Consider the following 24,202-nt stretch of genomic DNA (forward strand, 5'->3'; position numbering starts at 1 on the left):
AATGGGGTGAGACAAGGGGGCATTCTCTCTCCTATTCTGTTTAATTTATATTTGGATGAATTGTCTCTTAAACTTAAAGCCTGTCACACTGGTTGTGTGGCTGGAGATCTCATTATCAACCATTTGATGTATGCTGACGATCTAGTTGTGTTGAGTCCAAGTACTGCTGGTCTTCAACAATTGCTTAACATCTGTTCAGCTTATTGGCTTGGTAATTACATCTTTAGTAATGCACAAAAAAAAGTCTGAATGTGATTTCTCGGACAAAAGAAGACAATAAACAAAAATTCCCTGATTTTTACCTTTCAAATGCAGTGCTTGTGTGTTCTCATAAGATCAAGTATCTTGGGCATGTCCTTTCAGAAGACTTGTCGGATGACGCAGATATATCTACAGTGTTGTGTGGTATATGGCCAAGCCAACACTCTTTCTCGAAAGTTTGGTATGTGTACAGAAGGAGTCAAGGGGACATTATTTAAAGCATTTTGTACTCCTCTGTATACAGCTCATCTTTGGGTGAACTATAAAAGTGCCAGTATGAGAAAGCTGCAGGTGGCGTACAATGATGCTCTAAGAGGGCTTTTAAAAAAGTCAAGGAAGACGAGTGCTAGTGAGCTGTTCGTTTCTCTCAGAATTTACACTCTCTGGCCTCTATGCGCTCACTCATGTTCAAGTTTATCTGCAGATTAAATGCTTCATAGAATACTCTCATCTTGGCTATAAGTAACAATAGATTTAGTGCCATACGCTTCCAGTCAAATTAATGGAAACACTGGAGGGACTGTCTTTTTATTTGTCATTGTAGCTAATGTTTTTATGGTGTGGTATGTATATGTAATCTTTTTATCTTGGTATTTTTTTGTTAACTATATACTGTACCTCAACTTGTGTATTTTTGACACCGTGTATTTTTTATTTTTAATGTAGTGGGTCTGTGTACTCCTTTTTACTGATTGGACCATGAGTCTGGAATAAAATCTCTCTCTCTCTCTCTCTCTCTCTCTCTATCTATCTATCTATCGAAGACAATATTTATATATACAGATGTGTGTATGTGGTCTTTATTGTGTTAAAGCTGGTGCTGTTTTAATTTGACATTCTATATATTTCTTTAGATGAGTGTTGTATTCTCTTTTTTTCTGTTGGTTTGGGGTTTAAGAACTGCAGAACATCCACTCATGTTTTATTTGGTCTTATTTTGGTCATAAACCTTCTTTTAATGTATTTCATACTTTTCATCTCTTCTTTTCAACTCGTTCACACAAAGTGGATCACAGAAATAAAACCATGAGCTTCACTTAGGACAGTCTCTTTACTGAACTTTTAAAACTCATAGTTTATACAAAAGTGATGCTTAATGTCTCCTCCTGGAGGTAAAATGATGAGGTTCAGGCATGTACTGCCACCCGCATTCTTGTGATCTGAAGTGCAGCAGTGACTCCTGAAAACAAGTGAGAAGAGATACATTTTCATTTTTATTTAATTGGTGTTTTTAGGTTAACAAGCTGCAGAATGAAGAGACAACGATGTTTCAGAAATAAAAGCCCAAACATCAACCAGTTTCACTCAGTTACTATAAAACAAAACAAAGTAAACTCTCAGATGGACTAAGAGAATTCAGCAACAGAATCACTCAGATGGTTTTAAAGGGATGGTTGTGTTGAGTTTTGGGTTGAGTTTGAGGCCAAACTACTGCAGTGAATGTAGAACAGCAGGTAAACACCTGCTGTGGCCTGCAGGAGGCTCACATCTCACGTGAGGAGAAGCTGAGATGTTGATGGATCCTCCTATTTCCTGTGGTCTGCTCCTCTGCCTGTTTTAGGACTGCTTTGGCTGCAGCGTTGTGGAAAATCATTTTACAATTTTACAGCAGAAGGCCACTCCTCAGCTGCCCTGGCCGGGTCATCAGCTGAAGCTCACATTCAGGAGGAACCCTAACCCTAACCCATACTATGGATCCTTCTGAGACCATGGGACCATGGGTTCATGGTTCTGCATGGAGCACCACACATGTCTGTTCCATGTTTGAGAACCTGTGGATCCAGTGCAGACGTGTTCTTTGACAGGATGCCTAGAAAGGGGTGCTTTAGGAATTTGGGGGGTAATTTGATCCTTTCCCCTTTTATCCTATGTACCATTTTAAAGGAGAAATGAAAAAAATGTTAGTCTTACACAGCCTCAGTCTTACACCCTGAGGCAGATCCATCTATAGGGATAAATGAGCAGCTAATATCACAAATGCAAGAGATGTAAATAAGCTTCCTTTGACACAACCAGAGGAAAATGCAAACATTGACGAGCCAGGTGGTTTGAACATGTGACAAGAAGAGGGGCATCTTTGTCGAGGCTGCTCGCTCTGGGAGCCAAACTATGCTCAGGTGGACAACAGTTGATGGAGGTGTTTGTGTGTGTGTGCGTGTGTGCACGCATGCACACACGCACACACACACAAACACACATCAACACACACAAAAATGCATACAAACACACCCATAGATACACACCCACCCACACAAACACATTTGCATGAACAAAGCCATTTTTTTGTTTACATTTTTTCTTTTACCTCAATTTTGAAAAGTATATTCGGCCTCAGCTCGTTCACCTTCAAAGAGAAAATAGGACAAGTTCAAATCAAATTCCACATTAAGTTGTCCCTTAATTTAAAAACAATACTTAAAATGAATCATTTATTAGTTTATTGATCAGATATTTTAGGAGTAAAGTGATTTACTTGGCTGGTAATAGTCGTAGAGTGTGACCACAGCAGGTTTGAGGTTCTGCACGACGTGCTGCTGTTCGAGTACCAGGCTGTAGTTCATGGGTAGCTCCTTCACCAGCTGTACACACAACCCCAACACAGATTACAAACTAGGCAACAAACTCAACTATGGTTGTGGTAGAATTATTCTGAAGCCTCTTCTTACCTCTCGAAGGTAAACCAAAACATGGCCGTCTTTGTGCTCGACACGATCCACGAGGGGTGCTTTCTTGATCTGCAAAGAGCAAAACCTGAGACTTTTTATTTCTGTCCTTAGAAGCACCAAAGCTTTCTCATTCAAAATATAAAAAGAAACCAGGAGAAACAAAAATTGAACTTACACTGTCTAAAGACTTCACGTTCGGTACAAATCCAGACAGTATTGTGATATCTATGATCACCATGTTTGTGTTTGTCTCTTTCCCAGTGTATCTGCAAAGAACAAGAAATTATTTGTATCAACCAACATTTCTAGAGCACTTTTTTCATAATTTGCAGTTTTTATGTTATACAAATACAACATTAAACAGAACAGATATGATTTTTGAAATAGAGGAAAAATAAGTTTCTAACAAAGGAGAAGGTTTGAATAAAACTACTATTTCGATAAACTTTTTTTTAAAATAGTATTTTTGATAAAAAGATACATTTAAAAACATCTAATTAAAATGAGACACTTTAGTTTTAGTTTGTGAAGCTCCACAAAGTCAGATCCTCAGGGAGGCTTCACAAGAGAAGGCTTGGACCTGACCATCACCTGAGGATCAGAACTCAGAACATTAGCTCTGAAAATAAACTTCCACTTCTGCCTGCACTCATTCCAAAACAACACAGTCTAAAAGTCACCAATAGAAACCATGATCTGCGTTTGTGTGTATGATGTGTGTTGAATCTTTACAGGGAGTTGAGCTTCAGAATCACTCTGGGTTTCTTGGTTGATAAGTCAGCTTCCGGTAGAACCTTTATACTCAGGGTGTTTGTCTCTTGGGGGGTGGGGATGTTGTAAAAGAGAGAAATCTGCAAAAGAGAACACAAAATAGTCAATTCTTTTAAAGATCAGTTGTGTCAATATTTATTTGGCCTTGGAAGAACTGGTGGACCATCCTCTGCTATAAAAAAAACTGCTGCTTCTTTTCTTTCCTCTTTGATCCTATGTGTCTTTTTAAAGGGGAAATATAAAAATTGAATCTGATTTGAGTTGTTTCTTCAAAAGTCTCTTGTTTTCAAATACTTGTGAGATCAGACAAATAACTTATCAGTTTTTAGATAAGTCATGTTAATTGTTGGAACTAATCAAATGCTGATGCAGATTCATCAAAACCTCCTCTTTGCTTTATTCTGCTCTTTAGCTATTTTCGGCAAATTGTTGAGGTGGGCGGAGCAAACCCATGCTCATCCTACTTTAAACTGCATTCACACCTAATGTGACATCCATGGCAGGGGTGTCCAGTTTCCGTGTTAGGTCAATGTTCAGAGCTCCGTGTTTTGGGTGTCGCAGCCTAGTGTGTCCAGGTGTGTTGTAGTGCAACGTGGCACAATATTTTGCAGAGTTCAAATATCTGAGCTAGGGCTAATGGTATGTTCACACCGGGCTCAGAAACGCGTGCTCAAGTGGTCTCTTTCAATGACAAGTCTGTGTAAACACGCGAAAATGCGTGTTTCTGGCTTAAAAAATGCACATTTCAGTATTCAGAACACTTGTTCTTATGTGTCTGTATGCAAGTTTTTAAGTGAGTTTCGGGCTCTATTGAATTAACTTGAAAGGTAAAAGCAGCTGATCTTTGAGCTTTGACCTGTGATGTGTTGATGACTTAATGATATGTTTCTTATTTGCGTGGAGACCTCTGAGGGGTGTCAGTGCTAACCACTACACCACCCTGCAGTCCCAACCCTTTCTTCCTAAAATTATTTTAAAGGCAAAAACCTCTTTTTTTTCATCAGGAGCAAACCAGACCCACATGATGCTATCTCACATGATGCTATCTTGCTGATGCTGTCACTGACCTGCACTGAAGCACACGCAGATCCTTTCACCTCAAGGTTGTAGCTTCCTGTCATTTTCTGCAGCACGCTCTCCTGATAAAGAAGCTTATTGTCTGGATTTACGTGGAACGTCAGCTGGCCGCTAGGAGACTGAAGAGTGACCGTGCTTGAACCGCCTGGAGTGAAAACCAGACTGGAGTACAGGGCCAACGCCTGGAGGGCCACCACTGTGTCCTTCAAACACAGGACACATTAGAGATCACAGCAACATCTGTGCTGACTCATGAAAAGACATTTTCTTCAGAATCATTTTCTCACTGAAGAAAACAAACTTTGTAAACTTTAAACCTTTATCTCGATAAAACCAAAGTGCAATACCTGAGTGGAGGAGAATCCTCCGTAGTAGTTTTGCTGTCCTGACAACCACCTGACAATGCTTGAGGCGTAGCCCAGATCTTCAGAGGTGGGAGATGCTCCTAGTTTGGCCATTAGCACATAGGAGGTAATCTCCACTGAGAGGGAATCAGACTTCTCGGTTCCTGTTTGTGACCAGTGCAGGAACCCCCCTAAAGGAAGGAAACATTTCACATTACCACGTGTTGTGGGGTTTGTGTGGTGACGGCATGAATGCACAAAGTCCAAATTTCCCAGATCAGTTCACCTGGTTTCAACCCCCATACAGGTTTGTGTGACTAAGGTAGTCAAATTACATTTGCTCTCCACTAAAATGACTTGATTCGGCATTAATATTGTCACTATGCTAAACACTAATCTTTAATCCAACTATAATTTATGTGTTTTGTCAGCCATCATTTTTATTGTGAGAAAAAAATACTCATTAATCTTAGCAAAAACTACTTCTAAGTGGAGTAACGACTAAAGAGTAAAAGATTATCCCTCTAAAAAATGGAAGCCCAACACAAAGACCTCTGTGAGTTTAAATGAAGGGACAAAAAACGTCAAAACAGCACTGTTTATATATATTTGGACGTTTGGACATAACCGACCTTCTCTTATTGCAGAGTTGTCAAGCTGCTTCAGAAGATGATCACGTGTCTCCATGTCTTCTGCCAGCGTGAAGACATAAGCTAGAAGAGCTGTAGTGTAGGTGTTGCTGAGGTCGCTCAGGGACGACTTGAGGCACAACAGGCTTTTATTCAAAACATGGTCCTTTTCCATTGAATAAGAAAAAAATAAATATTACTGTTAAGTCTTCATTATATGTAAAGAAGATGCCTTGAATGTCTTACATACATTTGGGGAAATTTTCATCTCTAAAAAGGCAGCAGTGATATAAGCACTCAGAGTAACTTCATCAGACACTCCACCCTGCAGAGATTAAAAGGAAGAGAAAGACATTATAGTACAGAATCCTAGATAAGGATCCTAGGAAGATGGATGGATGGTACAGAATCCTCAGATTTGACTCTCAGAGCGAGTGTTTCTCTAAACTTGGTTTGCAGGCGGACATTTTTTTTATTTGGGGGTTCTTTAATTATATTTTGGGTTTAGCTACAAACTGAAGTTTTTATTAAACCTCGATAGCTTTAATTTGACAGGAAGAGTTTCCAAAAGCAATAGATATTTTTGCTTATTTGTTAAAACCGACAACAATTGAATGTATGGCTGGAACATTGACTGTATCAGAGAACTGGACTGAGAGACGTCAACCATAGAAAACACTCTGTTAGAGTGTTTGACAGAGTTTGTTGGAAGGTCACACCCCTTACACTTGAAAGCAGGTTACACCAAATCTTTCAATCAATTAAATGTTGGACATGGAGGCCAGCAGGCTCCACCTATTTTTACTGAGATAACTGATTGGTCAGTTTATAACTTTAATAACTTGCACTACAGATGATCAAGAATGCTTATTCTGACAAATAGAATGACTGAGTAATAGCTGTTTATTTCTCTAAAAATGTTTAGAGGATTTTAGCTTCCTTGAGTCAGCAGGTACTTCCTGTTTGGAATTCTAGAGGGGAGGGGTCACTCAGTTCAGTTTTCATATACAAAAGCTCTGAAATAAAAAACTAAAGCAAAAATCTACGCTGTCTAGATTGAAAATTTACGAAGTATACCATAACCTTACCTTCATTCTGTTGTTGAAGAGTTTTCCTGATTGTTCGAAACAGCCATTCTGCATTTGTTTTCCTTCAAGCCATCTCCTGGATTCTTTAATTTTCTCTTCATCGATGTAGATGAAAGACTGCGCTTTGTAAAAAGATCTCAGTACAAATGCTGTCAGCCTAAAAAAAACCCAAAACAGTATTTCTCTGTGAGTAACATTTACACAAGTTACAGCACTTAAAAGAACTTATCATTTCCTTTTTAAAACAACCTGGACTCCAGAAAATTTTAGTTTTAATTCATGCAATAACTGATGACCTGATATTTTAAAACAGACTTAAACAGACTTTGAACAGACTTAAATGCATTTGCATATGCGTCGAGCCTGATTTACCAAAGATTTGTGTAAAAACTTCTGCAAAATTGATGGCAAAATAATACAAGGTTGCACGTAAAGGCCCTTAACTCCACATTCATCCAGGTGGTTGAGTGTCTGTAAATGGCTGCTTTGCTGCCATTGATGTAAGAACGTGTAATGAGACTATGAGGGGCTTCAAGCTTCGAAGAAGGAAGAAAAGCTCCAAATAAGTTATCTAATTTGTTCCAGTTTTGAGTCATTTGAGTAAGTTGCCCAGAGAGTGCAATGTTTAAATACACTTAATTTGTGAGTGAGTGATTTTACCCAAACCCAAAAGAAGTTTTAAGACGTTGTACTCCTGCTGCTCTCACCATGTGTTGCCTGGTCCTGATCCAAATGTAGTGTAAGCCCCTTCACTGTCTTTGTAGTTCAGTTGTCTCTGGTAGCCTGAGGCAAAAACACAGAAAAGGTATAAACACAATTTGTGGAGACTTCATTTTGCAGTTCTTCTTATTAACATATAATAATGCATAATAGGGAAGGAAACTGCCGGAACGGTTTTGAAGAAAGCTTTCCCTCCTCTCTAGTATCTTTGGATGCAGTGATGAAGGACGTGAGTGTGGTTGGTGTGAGTGAGGGGGTTACCGAGGAGATGGATGGACGGGTTAGACTACAAGCTCGAGATACAGTGTGTGAGTCCCTGGCTCATTTACAAATATCATTGCATTTTAACAAGGGTTTTAAGCAAAAGGTAAGTGCATGTTGCTTATGGTTCTTTAAAGACCCACTCTGATGAAAAATAGTGTTTTTAACATGTTCTTGTGGCATTTTTCTGATGTTTGTCGACATAAATAAAAAAATGTAAACATAACATTGTATTTCTGAGTATTTCTTTATCCAAATCATGAATCAGGAGCAGACAAAAAAAAGGTTGTTAGAAAAAGATCATATTTCTGACGTTGAATGTTATATGCTGGGCAGGCCACAAACTCTCTGCTCCGCTCCATTCTGCTTCATCCACTTATAGACAAATAGCTCCATGTAGGTCTTTTTTTTCCTCATCTGAGCTGACATCTGACTCAAAACTGTACGGCTGGATAGCTCCAACAATGCTCGCCATTTTTGTTGCAGAGGTAATGTTAGCTTGGGTTTTTGAGGGGCTGTAGACTAGTGGTAGAGCATGTAAACAGACGGAATGCCACAACTCTCACTCGAAAAGTGTAAGTCTGTAAAACCATCAGACCGAATATGAAGAAAGTGAATCATTGCATCCATACTGCATACCAGCATGTTTGCATTGAAAGTGTCAAACTCATGCTTTGCTAAATTTAAGAAGGATTAAGTACTTATTGTTTTATTACATAACACTGGGCTTAGTATAAGCCAACTGAAAGGTTTTCTATTCATTTTTACTTGCTTATTGGTAAATTTAAAAAAGGGCTTTTCAGAATGTTCCGTCATTGTTTTGTTATACGCCAATCATTGAACCTAAACAAAAGTGTGACCCAAAAATTGAGGTTTGAACTGAGTCATGGGGAGAGTGAATTATTGCATTTTTAGGAAACAGAGAGCTCTCATCATATGGAGGGTAAAAGGGGGCCGGTTGCTTTTTTTTGTGCTAAAAATGGCATAATCATATTTAAAAGACCACTGGAAACTCTGTAAAAATAGATCAAAAGATGATCGTAGTAGAACTTAAACTTGATAGAAAAATACTAAGGATTCAAGAAAAGTGGTTTGGCACTAATGGAAAAATGTTAAGTATTAGAAATACTTGCCACTCTTCAAAAACTGGGACACCTTTTCATTGATCTCTGGGGTCAGCTGTTTGGTGCTTTTTAGGTAATGAAGAATGTAGATGTCAGGAGCAAGCAGAGCCATGTTCTGCTCTCCACATCCATATGGCATCTGCAGCAGTCCATCCAGGTTCTTCAAGGCACGCCCCAGGATGTCACCTTTACAAAAACGGTCAGATATAAATTGCAGTCAAAGCTTTTGTGTTTCAGAAAGATCCGTCTCAGCCCCTTCCCTCCTGTCTTCAAAGATTTCTGCAAGCTGACCTGATTGGTTCTAATTTCAGACATGATTTGACTTAACTTTGAATAGAATAAATGAATACAATAAAAGGTGAACAGAAAATTAAATTGAATCTTAGCACATGCAGTGTTCCTGACAAATGATTAAAGTTCCAGTGAATTTGTTGTTTTACCAAGAACTGATACCGTCCCACGGGCAGATCCTTCAATCACATTGTCAGGAAGTTGGATCTCTGTCGTCTCAGTCAAAGTGTTTCCTGCAGAAACAAAAATGATTTTACAGCAAATAAATGACTACACTAAACTTTCTTTCCTAGTAATAAAATATAGAAAACAAGTTGTTGTTATTACTAAATAAAATCTGTCAAAAGAACAAGAATTTGCCTTGGTAAGATTTCCTAAATGAATTGTGATGTCCTGATCTGTAAAGTCAAAATGAATCTAGAAATGATCTATAAACACTCATATTTAGGTGTGTTGCACAGATCATTGGAAATATTGTCCTAAGATGAGCATGTATATATTTAAAGCAGGTACTTTTATATATTTACATGCATGCTTATCCATTTTTCTCTCCAAAACAACCTATTTTAAGTGGTACAACAGTTCAACTATCCTTCTTTCTAGATCAATTAAAATAAAACTAGAAATTTTAAAAATTACATGTAGTCTATACTAGGAACAAACTGGTTTCATTAGAGATAATACTTTAAATTTGATATTTTCAAGATCCAACGACTCAAGATATTCAGTATTTATTGTCTTGAGTCACTAGGAAGGCAGATCTGTCTTATATCAAGTGCAAAAAGATATTTAAGATAGAAACTAGATAAAAAATATTTGGTGATATTTTGTGTCTTTTTTCTGTGGACTAAATTAGAAATCAAAAACTATAATACAAACCTTTTACACACACAACAAAATATTTCATCTGCTTGTCAAATGGCCCCTTTAATAATAAAACATAGAAGAAAAATATGTTTTTCATATCATGCAATGCACTGCATTCTTCCTACCATTTGGACACAACAGCCAGTTGTATGCCTTTGTTACCTCAACTCCTTCAGCCTGAGAGAAAGCACAAGGCGATGGTCACCGTTTGGTTAGTCGCAAATCTTAATTAATCTAATATCTGACATCCTTTGCAAAGTTAACCAATATTAAAATGAAGCTTATTATTTTACTCTGTCCAGTGCAGGTTTTCAATATTAGGGCTAATGTTTTTTTGCCATAAAATAATAATAAAATGAAATATTGAGTGGAGTTTTCCATCTATCTATGGTAATCTACAGTATGACTGTTCAAGTTCAGGTGGAACAAGGTCAGAACAAACCTTGACTATAAGAGATTTGGTGACTTTGTCAATGCGGCCTCTTTCTGGGACCTTCACGATCTCGTTGTCACATGAAGCATGGGAAGGTACAGCCTCGGCACTGACTGTCACATTCATAACCCCTAAAAGTAAACACACATGTTGATTTCATCACTTCAAACATGTTAGAACTGTTCATCGGTGTATTTGACTAAAGCCTTAGTCCCAACTACGGGAACATCTGACCAAGAACTTAAGTCGATCACTGACATGAAAGTCAGAACTTCACCTAATGCAATAGAAGCCAAGTTCCAGCGGAGGGTTTTGCGTTCATTCCCACACAGGCAGGATGTGTACTGGTCACTAGAGAGGGCAGTGAGGGTGTAGTCTGATGAGGGGGTCGGAGTTACCTCCACCTGTCACAAAAACACAACAGCGTTTTGTATTCAGTGTATTTGTTTAGGATTCTGGAAAAGCTGGAAAAGAATGTCACAAAACAAGTCTTTTTAATCTAATTACAGAGCAGGCAAAGGAAAAAAAGATGAGGGCGAAATAAAAAGAAATGTTATTTCATTATCACATGGTCAGTGAAGAGTGCTGGGGTATCACAGGTTCAACCCCACCAAGCTGAAGCCAGAGGAAATCGTTCACTACCATGATGCAGCTGCTCAGGTAGTTGAAGACAGTTGCTTTCAACTCAAAGTTCTCCCCCCTGATGATGGAGTAGGGCAGGGTCAGCTCAAGGAAAAAAGGCTGGAAGACGGTAATCTTTTGACGAGGAGCCAGACCAAAACCTTGAGAGGACAAGCAGAAGGTTTCTGTCTCCCAGGTGGTGATGGTGTCTGGGACAGTGTGAGCCACAGTCTTTTTTCCAGACTCTCTTGATGAAAAAAAAATGAAAATGCTTTCAGTCAGATTGTATGTTATTGCACAGAGCACAGCATGAACACACTGAATGACTTAAGCAAATCTACTTAATTGAGAAAGAGCTTATAGTAGCAAAATATTTTGGTCAAATCTTTTTCAATTCTTTTTTTTTACAGTAAAGGATTACTCCAATCATCTTTTCTTTTATTTTCAAAGTGTTCCTAGTGGTCTTTGAATGATCATTTTGGCATTTTTTGGCAAAATAAACAAAATTGTCTTGTGTTCTAGGACAGTGTTTTTCAACCAGTGTGCCGCGGCACACTAGTGTGCCGTGGGAGATGGTCAAGTGTGCCGTGGGAAATTGCCCTCATTAACTGATCTAAAAACATTTCCCATCTCCAGGATTTCAGCTCTGTGTTCACCTAAACAGGCCCTGATAAAACACTAAGAAATTAGCTATATGAAAGATCATAAAATACTTTTTTCTTTGCGTTTATTTTATTTTATTAAAGACATTTTGATAAGGATGACAGGTACCGCGATTCAGCTGCAGCTCCGGCTGTATTTTGGAAAAGCCCCGTCGCTTTAACTGTCTCCACCAATCATTCTTGAAGGCTTAATCACATGTCATCAGTCTGACCAATCAGAAGTGGTTAAAGTCTTCACTTCCTTGTCCCGATTTAGCTCGTAAAGTCGCTCAGTTCTAACAAAAATACCATCTAAAGCTCGTCTTTAGCGGTGTAGCTTTCCACAGAATCCGGTATCAGACCGTGGAACAAGTGAACAAAACAATGAAGCTCAGAGACGCGATCTCCGCCGGCCGTTTAATGCACTACATGTCCCATGATGCATTGGGTTGTGAGAGTGACAGCGCACAAGGAGATCTGTTGTAAAACGTCTTGAATCCAACGAACACACTTCAAACTGTTTTTAAATCTTTTAACTTAACTTTTATTGCATCTTTTAGAAAAAAAACAGCTGCAGCTTCCAGCTTTTTCTGCTACAATTATCTCAAAAATGCATGTGAGATTGTGGAGGGGCTGTAGATCAATACAGACTATGAGTTTCTCCTTTTTTTTTTTTTCATTTTTGGATGCTGGTGTGCCGCGGGATTTTTTTAAGGTTAAAGTGTGCCATGGCTAAGAAAAGGTTGAAAAACACTGTTCTAGGACATGGTTTCTGCAGAGCGGCAGGAGTTCATGAGAAATTTGTCTCAGAGTTGTGGGTTTGGCTGCTGGTGCAGAGTAAAACTGCGCCCATTTCTCATCATCTCTTGTTTTATACTTTCTCCCACTAGCTTACGGCCCCTCACAACCCAAGCTAACATTACTACTGCTATAAGCAATATCGGAGCTATCCCGCCATAAAGTTTTGATCCAGATGCCAGCTCAAACGAGGAAAACCAAGACATATATAAATCTAATTGTCTCAAGAGGATGCATCAAAATGGAGTGAAGCAGAAAGCTTGTTACCTACCGATTGTAGTTTGTTCTTAAAATCTGCAAGCTTTTTCAAATGACATTTTACTCTATATACTCGATCCACTCTCGTTTACCATGATTTAAATAAAGAAATACTCAGAAATGCAATTTTAGTCATAATTGTCTTGATATATGTCTTCCATCATGAAAAAAATGCTAAAAAACATAAAAATATAATTTGCATTGGAGTAGGTCTTTAAAATGATTTAAACTGACAAAATAACTCCCTGCACTAAAGCGGAGTATTAAATTATCAGAAAAGTTACTTTTGTGTTTTGTTGTTTTTATACACTCAGTAAGAACTATGACATTTTTAAAATCCCAGATGAATTCATTGTCTTTCAGACTTACCCAACTTCCACCAAGTCCCAAATCCAGGTTTCAGGGAAAAATGTGCGGACTGTTTCCACTGGTTCAGGACCTGCGTCATAGTCATAAGCAACAGAAGCCATGGCTTCAGGAGCAGCTCCAACTGCACCTGGTAGACCTGGTGGAGCTCCCATCCTGCTCATTAGAGGAGGGCCATTTAAGCCATCTCTATAGAGGCCTATACCTGAAAGATCCAGGAAACAATTTAACAGTCATTTCATTTGCAGCAACTTCTTGTCATGTGACACTTTTTATAAGTTTTTTCCTTACCCCCAGCCATTCCAGTGTGGTACATCCTCCCTTTAAACTTGAGACATGTGGGTACTTGCAAAATCAAGTTTGTTGCAACCTTCAATCCTGCATTCTAAAGAATTCAACAGAAACACCAAGAACAAGCTCAGAAAGGTTAAGCCATCTGTGAAAACATTATATATGCAAAAGATAATAAAATGCAACTATAAAATGATGGAAAATGTGTTACAGAACTGTAAGGTGTTAAATGGAGCTTTGTAATCAGTAATTTTAAATATTTTCATAAATTAAAATGTACAGATAGGGAATTAAGATCCCATGATGCTCCACTGTGTCTGCTCTATAAGTGTGTCGAGCAGAAAATTTGACACGAGTCAAAAAAAGTTAAATTTAAAAATCTGTTGAAAATAAGTTACCTGGAACATTGAATAGGCATCACTCTGCCCAATATTTGGAGGGTGAATATAATCTGGGGAAATGTATCTCTTTGGTCTCACAGGCAAACATTCCGGCACTTCTTGAATTTCATAAGGGATATATGTTCTTCTTAAAGGCAGAAGGTTATAGATCTGAAAATGAAAACAAAGTAAATACCTGAACAACAGGACAAACCCCCCCCCCCTGAAGTTAGCTTTCACGGAAAAGGTGAAATTGGAACTGTCTTCCTATTGGGGATCACATGGTTGTTCAATAGGTTTTAAAGGAGGCAGTTACCTTGTCTGCATCCAGAGTTCCACCTGGCTCCTTAATGAGCACGCTCTGATCTATAGCACTGACACCACACAGTGAGTCTGGGTGGGCGGTCAACTGCATTTCAGCCTCCTCTCCTGGGACAGCTGAGGAGGGGGAAAACTCAACAGACACCTAATAAAAACACAGAACACACATACCATTGATGTTGTTTTTAGAGAACAAATGATTATCTATTATCTACTAGTTAGATGATGGTTTGAGATCTCCTGCAATTTCTATGTTAAGCCATCAGATTAAGACTCAGCGGGTGCCTTATTTCTTTACGCCTTAATAATAATATTAATAGATTTCATTTAAAGCGCATTTCAGGTCACTCAAGGCTACTGAACAGATGAAAAAGAACAAACAATAAACGATTGCAGGAACTATCACTGGCATCAAAAACGCAACAAAAGTTATAGTTTGGGTACAGAACAGCTGAAAAGCTCTGTCCCCCTCACTGCTGAGGCTGGTTAAAATGAAGGGATCTGAGTTTGTCTGTATGTACTGGACGGGTACGAGGGAGTAAGTTGTGGACAGCTTTGAAGGTGAACAGCACAATTTTGAAATCAATTCTGAATTTGACAGGGAGCCGGTGGAGTCGCTGAAGACAGGGGTGTAATGTGGTGGAATTGGGGAAGTGTTACTATCTGAACAGCTGTACTGAACAGGAGTACATTTTTTACATGACACAACAGTCACAACATGACTATTTAAACTCACCTCATTCTTGAAGCAGTCCCCAGTGGAGAGGGAAACGTAGTGCGCTATGAATTCCTGGCTCGGGAGAATGGCGTAGACAACAATCTGGACAGTTGGCGCCATGTCAGGAGATACGTCCAATGTGAATGACACTTCTCCCTGATTCACTGCAAGAAAAAGTTATTAAAACCAGAAGTCCTCATCATGTGCTTTCATTAGCATACAGTATGATGAGCTGTGCTGCAGTGTGTGCTGAAACATAATGATTGAACCTTGTTACACACCTGGCACATCGTGCACCTGGATCGTTTTATGTCCTTGCATGTAAATGGATTGTTTGGATAAGACCTGAAAAGTTCAAGAGAAAAAAAATTGTTCAATGCTAAATGTTCAATGCTGCAACAAATAATCTAATCTAACAAACAATCTAATCTAATCTAATCTAATCTAATCTAATCTAATCTAATCTAATCTAATCTAATCTAATCTAATCTAATCTAATCTAATCTAATCTAATCTAATCTAATCTAATCTAATATCATCTCATCTCATCTAATCTGTGACATGTTTTAGATGTTTTCTGAACTAATTTTCCTTCACATTGTAATTTGTGTAAATTCTAGGTTTTCGGTCAACCCATACAATCATAATTGTAAATATTCTGCACTTGGATTTTTGTTTTGTTTCTCTTGATTTTAGCATGTTCCTCTTTAGCCTCACCAGGTTTAGTTTGATCATGCACAGCTGTCTTAATTTAGTTAATTATCCGTAGTATATTTAAGTGTCTGGTTTTTTAGTTCTTCATTGTCAGGTCATCTGCTTTGTCACCTTTTTTTGTTTCTCTATTGTTTTGTCATGTTTAAGTTTAGCCATTAAATATTCCAGTTTATGCCACCAAGCCTGGTCTCCTGTAAAAATGTAAACATTTCACGCATAATGTATAATAATCTTTGAAAGAGCCAAAAATCATCTCCCACATCATGGGAGAGGGATTTAAGCATTTAAAGTGCAGCTTTACAATTTAGCGCTTTGAGATTTTACCTAAAATATAAAGCGCATTCTAAATAAAATTTATTATTATAAGAAAGATTGTGGAAGCCTACAGTTGAAAGTGTGACGCTAAACTGTATAGGTACATATTGCCAAGCTCTACAGACACATTACAGAATCTGAATACTCACCAGATACACGACATCCACGGAGCCCTGGGCTTCTCTCACTAAGGTGTACTGGATAATGATCTCCTCATTCTTGTTACAAGAAAGAGACGCCTCCCTCTTGATCTCCAGGGAGCTGGCTGTTACAGCATCAGGAGAAGGAGGCGTGGCCACATTAATGGTGTGAGAACCCAACTGATAAAAAACTTCTCGATAACGAGAGTGATCCAGGGATGGTTTGTCGCTTACCTTAAAAGGGAGTTTATTTTTAACATCTTTAGAAAGACAAGTTCAGGGTCTATTATGCTTAATGCATCATAATATTGTAATGTTAGCCGTTAGCCTTTAGCTTTACTTACGTGGAGGTTGATGGTACCAACAAATGAACGTGTACTAATTGAGAAAGGGGCAGTTCCATTGATATCAGTCGTAACTATGGCCTGTTCTTCAGGTGACCACATCCTGCCAGAAAGCACATGTAACTGCATTCCAGCTATGGGAGTGTCGTTGTAGTAAACGGCTTTGACCTACGGAAACAATAAGGATATATTCATTAAAATGTAAGTATGAGTTATCTGTTTGATGAGATATTTTTAAGAACCAGCAGAACTTACCTTTCCTTCCAGAGTTGAATTTTGGTTGTAAAGCTTGGGGGTGTCAGTGAAAGATAGCTTCCCAATAACATAGGAAAGCTGGATTGTCTTTGCCTGTCCCAGTGAAATCTCTGAATATTTAAAAAGAAAAGTGTTCATTTTCAGTGGTTCTATGTCTGCCCTCGTACTGTTTTAGCATCTCCCCTATGCCCTTTCAAAATAAAGAGCAAGGCTAAAAAGCATTAACACTTGCCTGTCCCCTCCTCTTCTACCAAAGCCTCTACCTTCAGCTCATCGCGCAAAATCTTTGCATCCATTCTTGTGAAAGTCGACATACTGAATTCAAGGGTGGTACAGCCACTTTTATCTGTCTGGGAATTACAACAGTCCAACAAATCATCAGGACGTAATATGATGTTGAAATTCATGATCATTGTTAAAAACTGGTGTGAAATTCAATCCAGACTGTGTTAATTATTGTTTTCATAGTTTAAAACCATCACCTTCAAGTCAATAAGTCAATGCATTATCAAAACACCTGAAAACATCTAAAATCTTTCTATTGTAGTATGTCCTGCAAAAGGCCAGTACGAATCACTTTGGACCATCTGTGAATCAAAAATTAATGATGACCTGCATATTTGCAGCATTAGTTTTGTTTCCAATTTTATATGGAATTCTGTTAGTTTTGTTGTCCGAGGGTTGAATTTCAGACTAATGTCAACTATTTTCTTAAAGAGAAAAATGTTCCTTCATTTAAGCTAATTTTGTTGTCAAACTGCCAGCTGTCCTTCAGCCTTCTCAAAGTGTACTGAGAAAATGTGGCATAGCACAGAATCGTATTGTTTTTTGTTTGTCTTTTAACAATACCCTTCAAGCCATACCTGCTTAATCTTTCCAACACATGGTTCAGTTATCACGGGAGAACCATCCTCTTTTTTTACGGTAACACCATAATAAAAGGGTTGAGAAGGTCGGCACATCTTAACAGAAATGGTTCCTGGCACAGGCTGTCCAAATGTGTACCTATTTAAAAATAATAATTTGAAACAAACACATTAGACATTGTTTTCTTCAAAGGGTAAATAATTCTTTATGTGAAGAACACTGACTACATAAGAGAACTGGACTGAGTGACAAATTCCCATAGACTTCTATAGAGAAATAAACAGCTATTGGTCAGTCATTTTATTGGTCAGAATAACCATTATTGCTCTGATACCTTATTTTAAAATGTTTTTAATAATTTTTCATGAAATCCTCTCTGTAGTTCAACTTATTCAAGTTATAAACTGATCAATCGGATAAAAGTAAGACGAGCCTCCTGGCCCTCACATCCAACATTCAAAACCTATGATTTACAGATTTCGTGAAGTCCGCTTTCAAGTGGTAGAGGTGTGGCCTTCCAACAAGCTCACTCCTGATTGATGAGAGCAGTTGCCATATGTGGCAAGTGGAGTCCCACTTAGAAAGTGACTCCACCTGTACGCACCAGCACAGGTGCAATAAGCCCTCTGTTCACCTGCAGAGGACTTGTAAAGGTGGCTTCCCTCTGGCAGCGTGAGAATCAGCTTTAACCTGCTGCTTCCAGGTTGGGCCAGCTGAGTGTAGCCTCAGAGAGTGATTGTGCTGATTGCAGCTGTGTGCTCTAGGGATTCCTGTTGGTCATCCTCCTAAGGTGCACAGGTATCTATGTTAGGTAGGTTCTGTTTATTATTTTGTATTTAATATGCTTTCTTTGTAGGTGCCACTGTTTCACCTGCTGTTTTGTCTGCTGTATTAGGTACTGTTGTGTTTGGTACCACTGTTTGGGCGTTGCTGCTTGCCACGTTACTGGCATTTTCTATTTTGGACTTTGGAGCCATCCGGTCATGCCTCTGCTCTCGCCCCTTGCCAACTCACCAGATGGGACTGGGGGCCGGAGTTTCCCTACATCGTACAATGGAAGGGCATAAGCTGCTGACGGTGTGCGACATGTGTGTGACCAGTGGGCGTCTGGACTATGTTGAGCCTGGGGACTGTGCACTGGAGCTGTGGAGGATTGTGTGCAGGCTCTAATGTGACCCAATAATTTGTGGTTTTAAACTTAGTGTTTCTTTCAGCGATTCTATTTTGTATTAAAGATTTGAATTTGTTAAGTTACTTGTTTCAGCTTCTTGTGTGGTAGAATCTTGCGTTTAATTATGTTTTTAGTTTTCTGGTGGCTCCACTGGAAAACCATAATGCCACACAAAGAAACAAGGACTGAGACCGACTCGGACCAATCACAACTTAAGCCTCAGTCACAACTGTCTGTACGGGTGGATATAGGCTGTCTGTGGGTGAAAAATGGACAAATCTCCATGAGGAATGCAGGTGGCCCCTACAAAACTTTAAGACTACACGGTGAGCCCGTAAGGCAAAATGTTCATTTGTATTTCTTTTTACGGGCATGCTGTGAGCAGCAGTTGGTAGGGGACACTTATACAAGACCTAAGGATATGTTAGGCGGTAGGTGAGAAGCAGGCGTTTCATACAGATTTTTCATTCCTTTGGACCGTCCTGAATCCCACCTGAATTCCATTAATGCTGTTCACATGTTAAGTGTGGGCTTGTTGTGGATCCATTGCATGCAACCTGGCTGTTAAAAATAAGAAAGTTAGACAATCAGAGCATAAATTGTGTGGGTATCCTACAGGCATCTTATGACCACTTGCATGTCATGTGCACACCCTGTGCGAGCAGCATTGTGTGGGGTCAGTAAGGAGCCAGTGCTCGCACCTTACTAATGACTGGAGTGCTGCATAAAGGGTGCTGTGCAACAGCATTACCCATACATAATAAGTGCGTATTGCATAACTTACATATTCCCAACAAATATTTAGTGATACACTCACTGCACACACAACAATGGCAAGTTCTATTTTCACGAGTTGGATACGCAAGCCTCAAGTGAACTGCAAGACTAAAGTCAACTATTTTCTTAAATAGAGATTACATTTGCTAAATGTTCCTTGAACTGCAGGAGCGCTGCTCTTAAGATAACGCCCCTCATTTTTACAACCCCCTACAGAACCGGACAATCCAAAAACCTGCTGCATCCATATGGGGGTTGACCCACGCGGATGCGGCTATGTCCAAATCTGTTGTTTGGAACTGGAATGGGTTTGCTGCCACAGACGTGGAGCAAGAGACCCCACGCTGCAACATTTGCCAAAAACCCATCGCAGTCGAAGGCTCTCACTCTAGTGGCACACGCTCAGTCCTCTTACACACGCTGTGCCCCGACACACGTACACATACTCATTCCACAATGCCTATATAGTTAGTTCATTAATTAGATAGTTAGTTGTTACTGTTATTTTTTAAGAAAGAATAGTGTGTTGTAATGACTCCTGCTGCTTCATCTTCTTCTCCGTGGAGAAGACGGGATTTTATTCTTCTTTCACTTCTGGCTTCTCCCATCAGCGGTTGCCACAGCGAAACAACTCTCCCTTGAGGATAAGTCGCATGGTTAACTTGGCAATGTTTTACGCCAGATGCCCTTCCTGACGCAACCCTCTCAATCCAACTGGGTTTGGGACCGGCACAGCAGCAGAGAAGGGAATAGGGAGCAGCCCGGAATCGAACCTTAATTTCACGGACGGAAGGCACTGCAAACCATCACGAGCTAAACCGGCCCCCTAGAAGATGGGATATTAGTAATTTAATTAAAACCTTAGACCCCAGATATGAGCTTTATTGTTAATCCTTTAGAAAATGGTGGAGCTACTCTCAAGGTGAATGTTTGTCTTCTTTTAGTCTAGACTACAAAGTGCGACTTAAAACACAGCTGGGACCTTAAGTAAGTAAGTAAGTAACCTTTTTATTTTGGACAGGTGAAAAAAGTGCAGAATAATAAAATAAGATAAAAAAAAGACAACAATTATATAAAACAGGAAAATTATTTAAAACAAAATTATATAAAAAACACAAGTCCAAAAGGGAGTGAGAAGAAGAAAAATCTTATACTTACTGTTTTCAGAGTGTGTTCATTTATTTATTATTCATCCCAGAAATGGGGGTGACATTTGTCTTGTGTTTGATTAAACAAAAGCAAAATTTGCTTTAAGCTGTTTGCCAATTGTGCTAATTACTTTTCTTAAGTGTGTGTGTGTGGGAGGGGGGTCGGTGAAAAAAATTGGATACGAATAAAAAAAACCCGCCATAGTGCACATAGTGCATGGTGGCGTTATTGCGAAAAAAATGGTAACTTAATCGACTTAGTTTGGTTGGAGCCAGAAGTAAACTACTCTCTATGGGTAATGTAACACTCACTCCAGTGCTCTGATACAGTCAATGGAGAAAACTCAAACTTACTTTGCACAAACTTCTGCAGTAATCTCCTCCTGCCCAATACTCACTTCCTCTTTTACATTTAGTGTTACCTCAAATTTAGGCAAAACTGAAAGGAAACAACAAAAGCTTTTTGAATGTAATAAATGGAAACAGAATGAGTATGTATGCAGATCCAAAACCTTTACTTACCATACTTCTCCACCTTGAAGCTGTGAGAAATCTTATCATCACCCACTGACAGAACAATTTGGTGTACTCCTTCACGTGCCTCAGAGCTGAGGGAGTAAGAAAGCGCTAATATTTTACCATCCGACGTCTCATTGAGCCATTGTCCAATTCTGTTCCCATGAGGATCCTGTTTGATGACATGAATCATAAGGATAAAACTTGCGTCATACTGATGAAATATTCATGGAAAAATGCAACATTTAAAAGAAAGAGAAATACATAGATTGAAAAGCCCTTCTACTGCCTCTAGTGGAATGATTTTGAACTACTGGGCAGAAAACATGGACAAAGTTATAAATAATAGGTTTTAAAGTGAATTTTAGATCATGCTAAAGAGATGAGTCTCAGAAATCCATGTATCAAATGTGACATGAATGGTTATGTAGGGTTAGAGATATTAGTCCGAAACGAAATAAAAAAAAAAAGTGTTGTTCAAACAAGTGTTTTGCAGGCAAACCCGGATATTATTTTACTTGTCACAGAAGACCCATAGTAACGCCACCCTGAGAATCTGATCATTTTCTTGTTGACTAAGCCAAACGATAAAAATATTGAGGGAATCATTTAAGGAATTATAAAACCAAGTGAAGAGTTAATGTGTTGTCTCACCTGCAGTTCGATGACGTTGAACTGTTGAAGAAAAAAAAAGCACAAAGTTTACTTAACATGGACATACTTTGATGTGCAACTTAGGGTCTCAATTACTGTAGTAAAAACAAGTTTGACTTCCTGTTTTTCCAGGGCAATTAATGAGTAACTTGACATTTCTGGGCCCCAGCTTGCAGGAAAAAGTAGAACACGTGTGGCTTAAGCTACAGCTCGCCTCTGCTCTGACTGATTAAAATGGATTTTACTGCTGGTTTTAGTCTACGCAGCTCCCTCACCAAAATCAAAATGCAGTCAGGGTTTCCCGGATATTCTGAAGTCAAACATTCATGAAAGCTCCTCCCAGTCTAATAATCCTACAGGCATTTATTTGTATGCAGACGGCACTAAATAATGACCAAGTTTACTGTGAAATGACAATGTGTTATAGCAGGTCATCCCAAAAACTTCTCATTTCCACCAGAAATCCTCAAACATGCAAAAACATTACAAAAACATGACAAATCGATTTGATTGATACGTGCCAGTTTGGCATTTACGTAAATGCTTTTGTGCTTAGAGCCATAATTTGCCAAATTCACTTGTTTACATCTCAATAAAATTCATAAATATGGCACATTACAAAACTGCATCACTCATTCAGACAACATTTATTAGCGCTCAGGAAAATGTGTAGACTTACCAGGAGACTTGCAGGTCTTAATTTACTGTCCAATGCAAAAACTCTAAAATTTACTTAAGAAAAAAAAATCAAAATATTACAAGACAGTTTAACATTTAGGTTACAGTAAATAAAATACATGTAAGCAAAACAAATTTTTCCTATAAACTCAAAAAAAATAATCACATAATTAGAATGAAATATCTAGTTAGTCTCATGATATAAAACAATTATGATATAAAACTGTAAAATTTACATTTTATTTATTTTAAAATAAAAAAATAATCTGATAAGATTTAGGGAACTTACCCATCTGTCCGGGAAGGTAAATTGGTTTATCTGTTTGGACAAACGGTTTCGGCTGAAAGGCTTTAATCATGATCTTCTGGGATTTTTTGGAGTAAAACGTATTACTTTGCACCGACACTTCGAGTATATGCACCTCTTCATTCTGCACTGTTGGTGCCTACGATAAAAAAATCAAATAAAAAACTTTGTTTAGAGCAGACACAAAAAAATCTAAACATATGCATCTTGTAAATGTTTGTCTTAAGCATGCACAAACAAAAAAAAACCCTCTCATAATCTGACCTGAAACTCAGTACATTCATGAAATTTCTTGTCTGAAGTCCTCTCTAAAAGTGTTGTGTTTTTCTCTTTGGATTTCAAAACGACAGTCATGACCACAGCTTGATTAAGCTCCAGGAGACTTGCACAGAACTTGGCTTCAGTTCCAGATTCAATGACTCCAGGAACGGCCACAACATACTGTCTGTAGGCAGAAGATTTCCATGCAAAGCAGCAGTTTCCTCATTAGCATCAACAACAAAACACACCATATGAAACTAAGGGCTTTGCCAACACGTAAAATTCAAATCTATTCTGTAAAAACTTACATTTCTTCTTGTGCGTCACCCTGAGAAATTTTGCACAGAAGGACACAGAGTGTCCATGTTAACGTCTGAATCCCAGAATGACCCATGACTGACTGACGGAGTTTGGTCAGAGACTACTGCTGATAAATAGTTTTGGGTTTGAGAAGCCACTCCCAGCATTTAGATGTCAGTAATTGTGAAACAACTCCTAACCATTTAAAAACTGTTTATGTAATCAGATTAGCAGACCTCATGACTACATTTTGATGGTTTATTTAGTAGATCTAGAACTCAAAGTGAACCCAAATTTTCTTTTACCTTGTTAGAAGGAAATGATCATGAGTGAGCGCTCTTTCTGCCAAATAATGAAATTCTAAAAATATCAATGATCCATGCATCAAAACAGCATGAACATGTTGATCCTATCCTAATTCACTCTATAGGCCATCATTGATTAGCCTCTGTGTGGGCTGTAAACACCGGAGGTTTATTTATAAATGACAGACAGGACTGTTTTTGTCCAGACAGTTTTTAAAAGGTTGTTGGCTGGCATTTTGGGTGAGGAGAATTGTGTCAATCCTTTCATTTTTAGAAATAGATTAAATACAGATTTATACTGTATTTTGTATACCAACAATTCACTTATAGCATTGACCCCAGGTAAATCTTTTTTTAGTCCTCTGCTTTAAACCCTCCCCCAGCGTTAAAAGAGTACAAGAGTCCCAATTTGCTTTTAGATCAAATTAGTGAAAGGGGGCAGACCATACAGTCATTTAAGAGGAGTAGCTTAAAAATACAAGCAAAGCAGTGTCCCAATGTCCTGTATTCCTCCTTACTAATGT

The 24,202-nt window shown here is 38.6% G+C and overlaps 1 protein-coding gene and 1 long non-coding RNA gene across 2 annotated transcripts; one reads left to right on the forward strand and one right to left on the reverse strand.

Moving 5' to 3' along the window:
- Nucleotides 1-1,193: 1,193 nt before the first annotated feature.
- Nucleotides 1,194-23,510, reverse strand: LOC101159604 (alpha-2-macroglobulin-like protein 1). Its single transcript, XM_004075787.3, has 36 exons — nt 23,382-23,510; nt 23,077-23,257; nt 22,795-22,951; nt 22,507-22,559; nt 21,828-21,848; nt 21,180-21,345; nt 21,012-21,096; nt 17,558-17,699; nt 16,927-17,044; nt 16,695-16,804; nt 16,440-16,607; nt 16,105-16,329; nt 15,208-15,271; nt 14,945-15,090; nt 14,204-14,353; nt 13,906-14,058; nt 13,508-13,601; nt 13,220-13,421; nt 11,175-11,400; nt 10,810-10,936; nt 10,542-10,663; nt 10,225-10,276; nt 9,382-9,465; nt 8,951-9,127; nt 7,544-7,619; nt 6,837-6,993; nt 5,999-6,073; nt 5,752-5,914; nt 5,123-5,310; nt 4,766-4,978; nt 3,660-3,778; nt 3,103-3,193; nt 2,928-2,996; nt 2,735-2,840; nt 2,567-2,605; nt 1,194-1,441 (listed from the first exon to the last, which is right to left on the reverse strand). Exons 1-35 carry the CDS (start codon nt 23,465-23,467, stop codon nt 2,568-2,570), a joined length of 4,404 nt encoding a protein of 1,467 aa, XP_004075835.2. The 5' UTR covers nt 23,468-23,510; the 3' UTR covers nt 1,194-1,441; nt 2,567.
- On the forward strand, nt 17,831-18,807 carry LOC110016234. Its single transcript, XR_002291547.2, has 2 exons — nt 17,831-18,372; nt 18,457-18,807. It is a non-coding gene; the product is annotated as an uncharacterized LOC110016234 (long non-coding RNA).
- Nucleotides 23,511-24,202: the final 692 nt, after the last annotated feature.

The sequence above is a fragment of the Oryzias latipes genome, chromosome 13 (genome assembly GCF_002234675.1).
Source record: "Oryzias latipes chromosome 13, ASM223467v1".
NCBI classification, from domain to species: Eukaryota; Metazoa; Chordata; class Actinopteri; order Beloniformes; family Adrianichthyidae; genus Oryzias; species Oryzias latipes.

Excerpts from the sequence above, each read along its gene's own strand:
- LOC101159604 (XM_004075787.3), bottom strand. The coding sequence starts at position 23,467 with ATGGGTCATTCTGGGATTCAGACGTTAACATGGACACTCTGTGTCCTT. Across the intron at positions 16,330-16,439 it reads TTGGTACCATCAACCTCCAC|GTAAGCGACAAACCATCCCT; the intron begins GTAAGTAAAGCT and ends CTCCCTTTTAAG. Across the intron at positions 2,606-2,734 it reads CTACGACTATTACCAGCCAA|GTGAACGAGCTGAGGCCGAA; the intron begins GTAAATCACTTT and ends TTCTCTTTGAAG.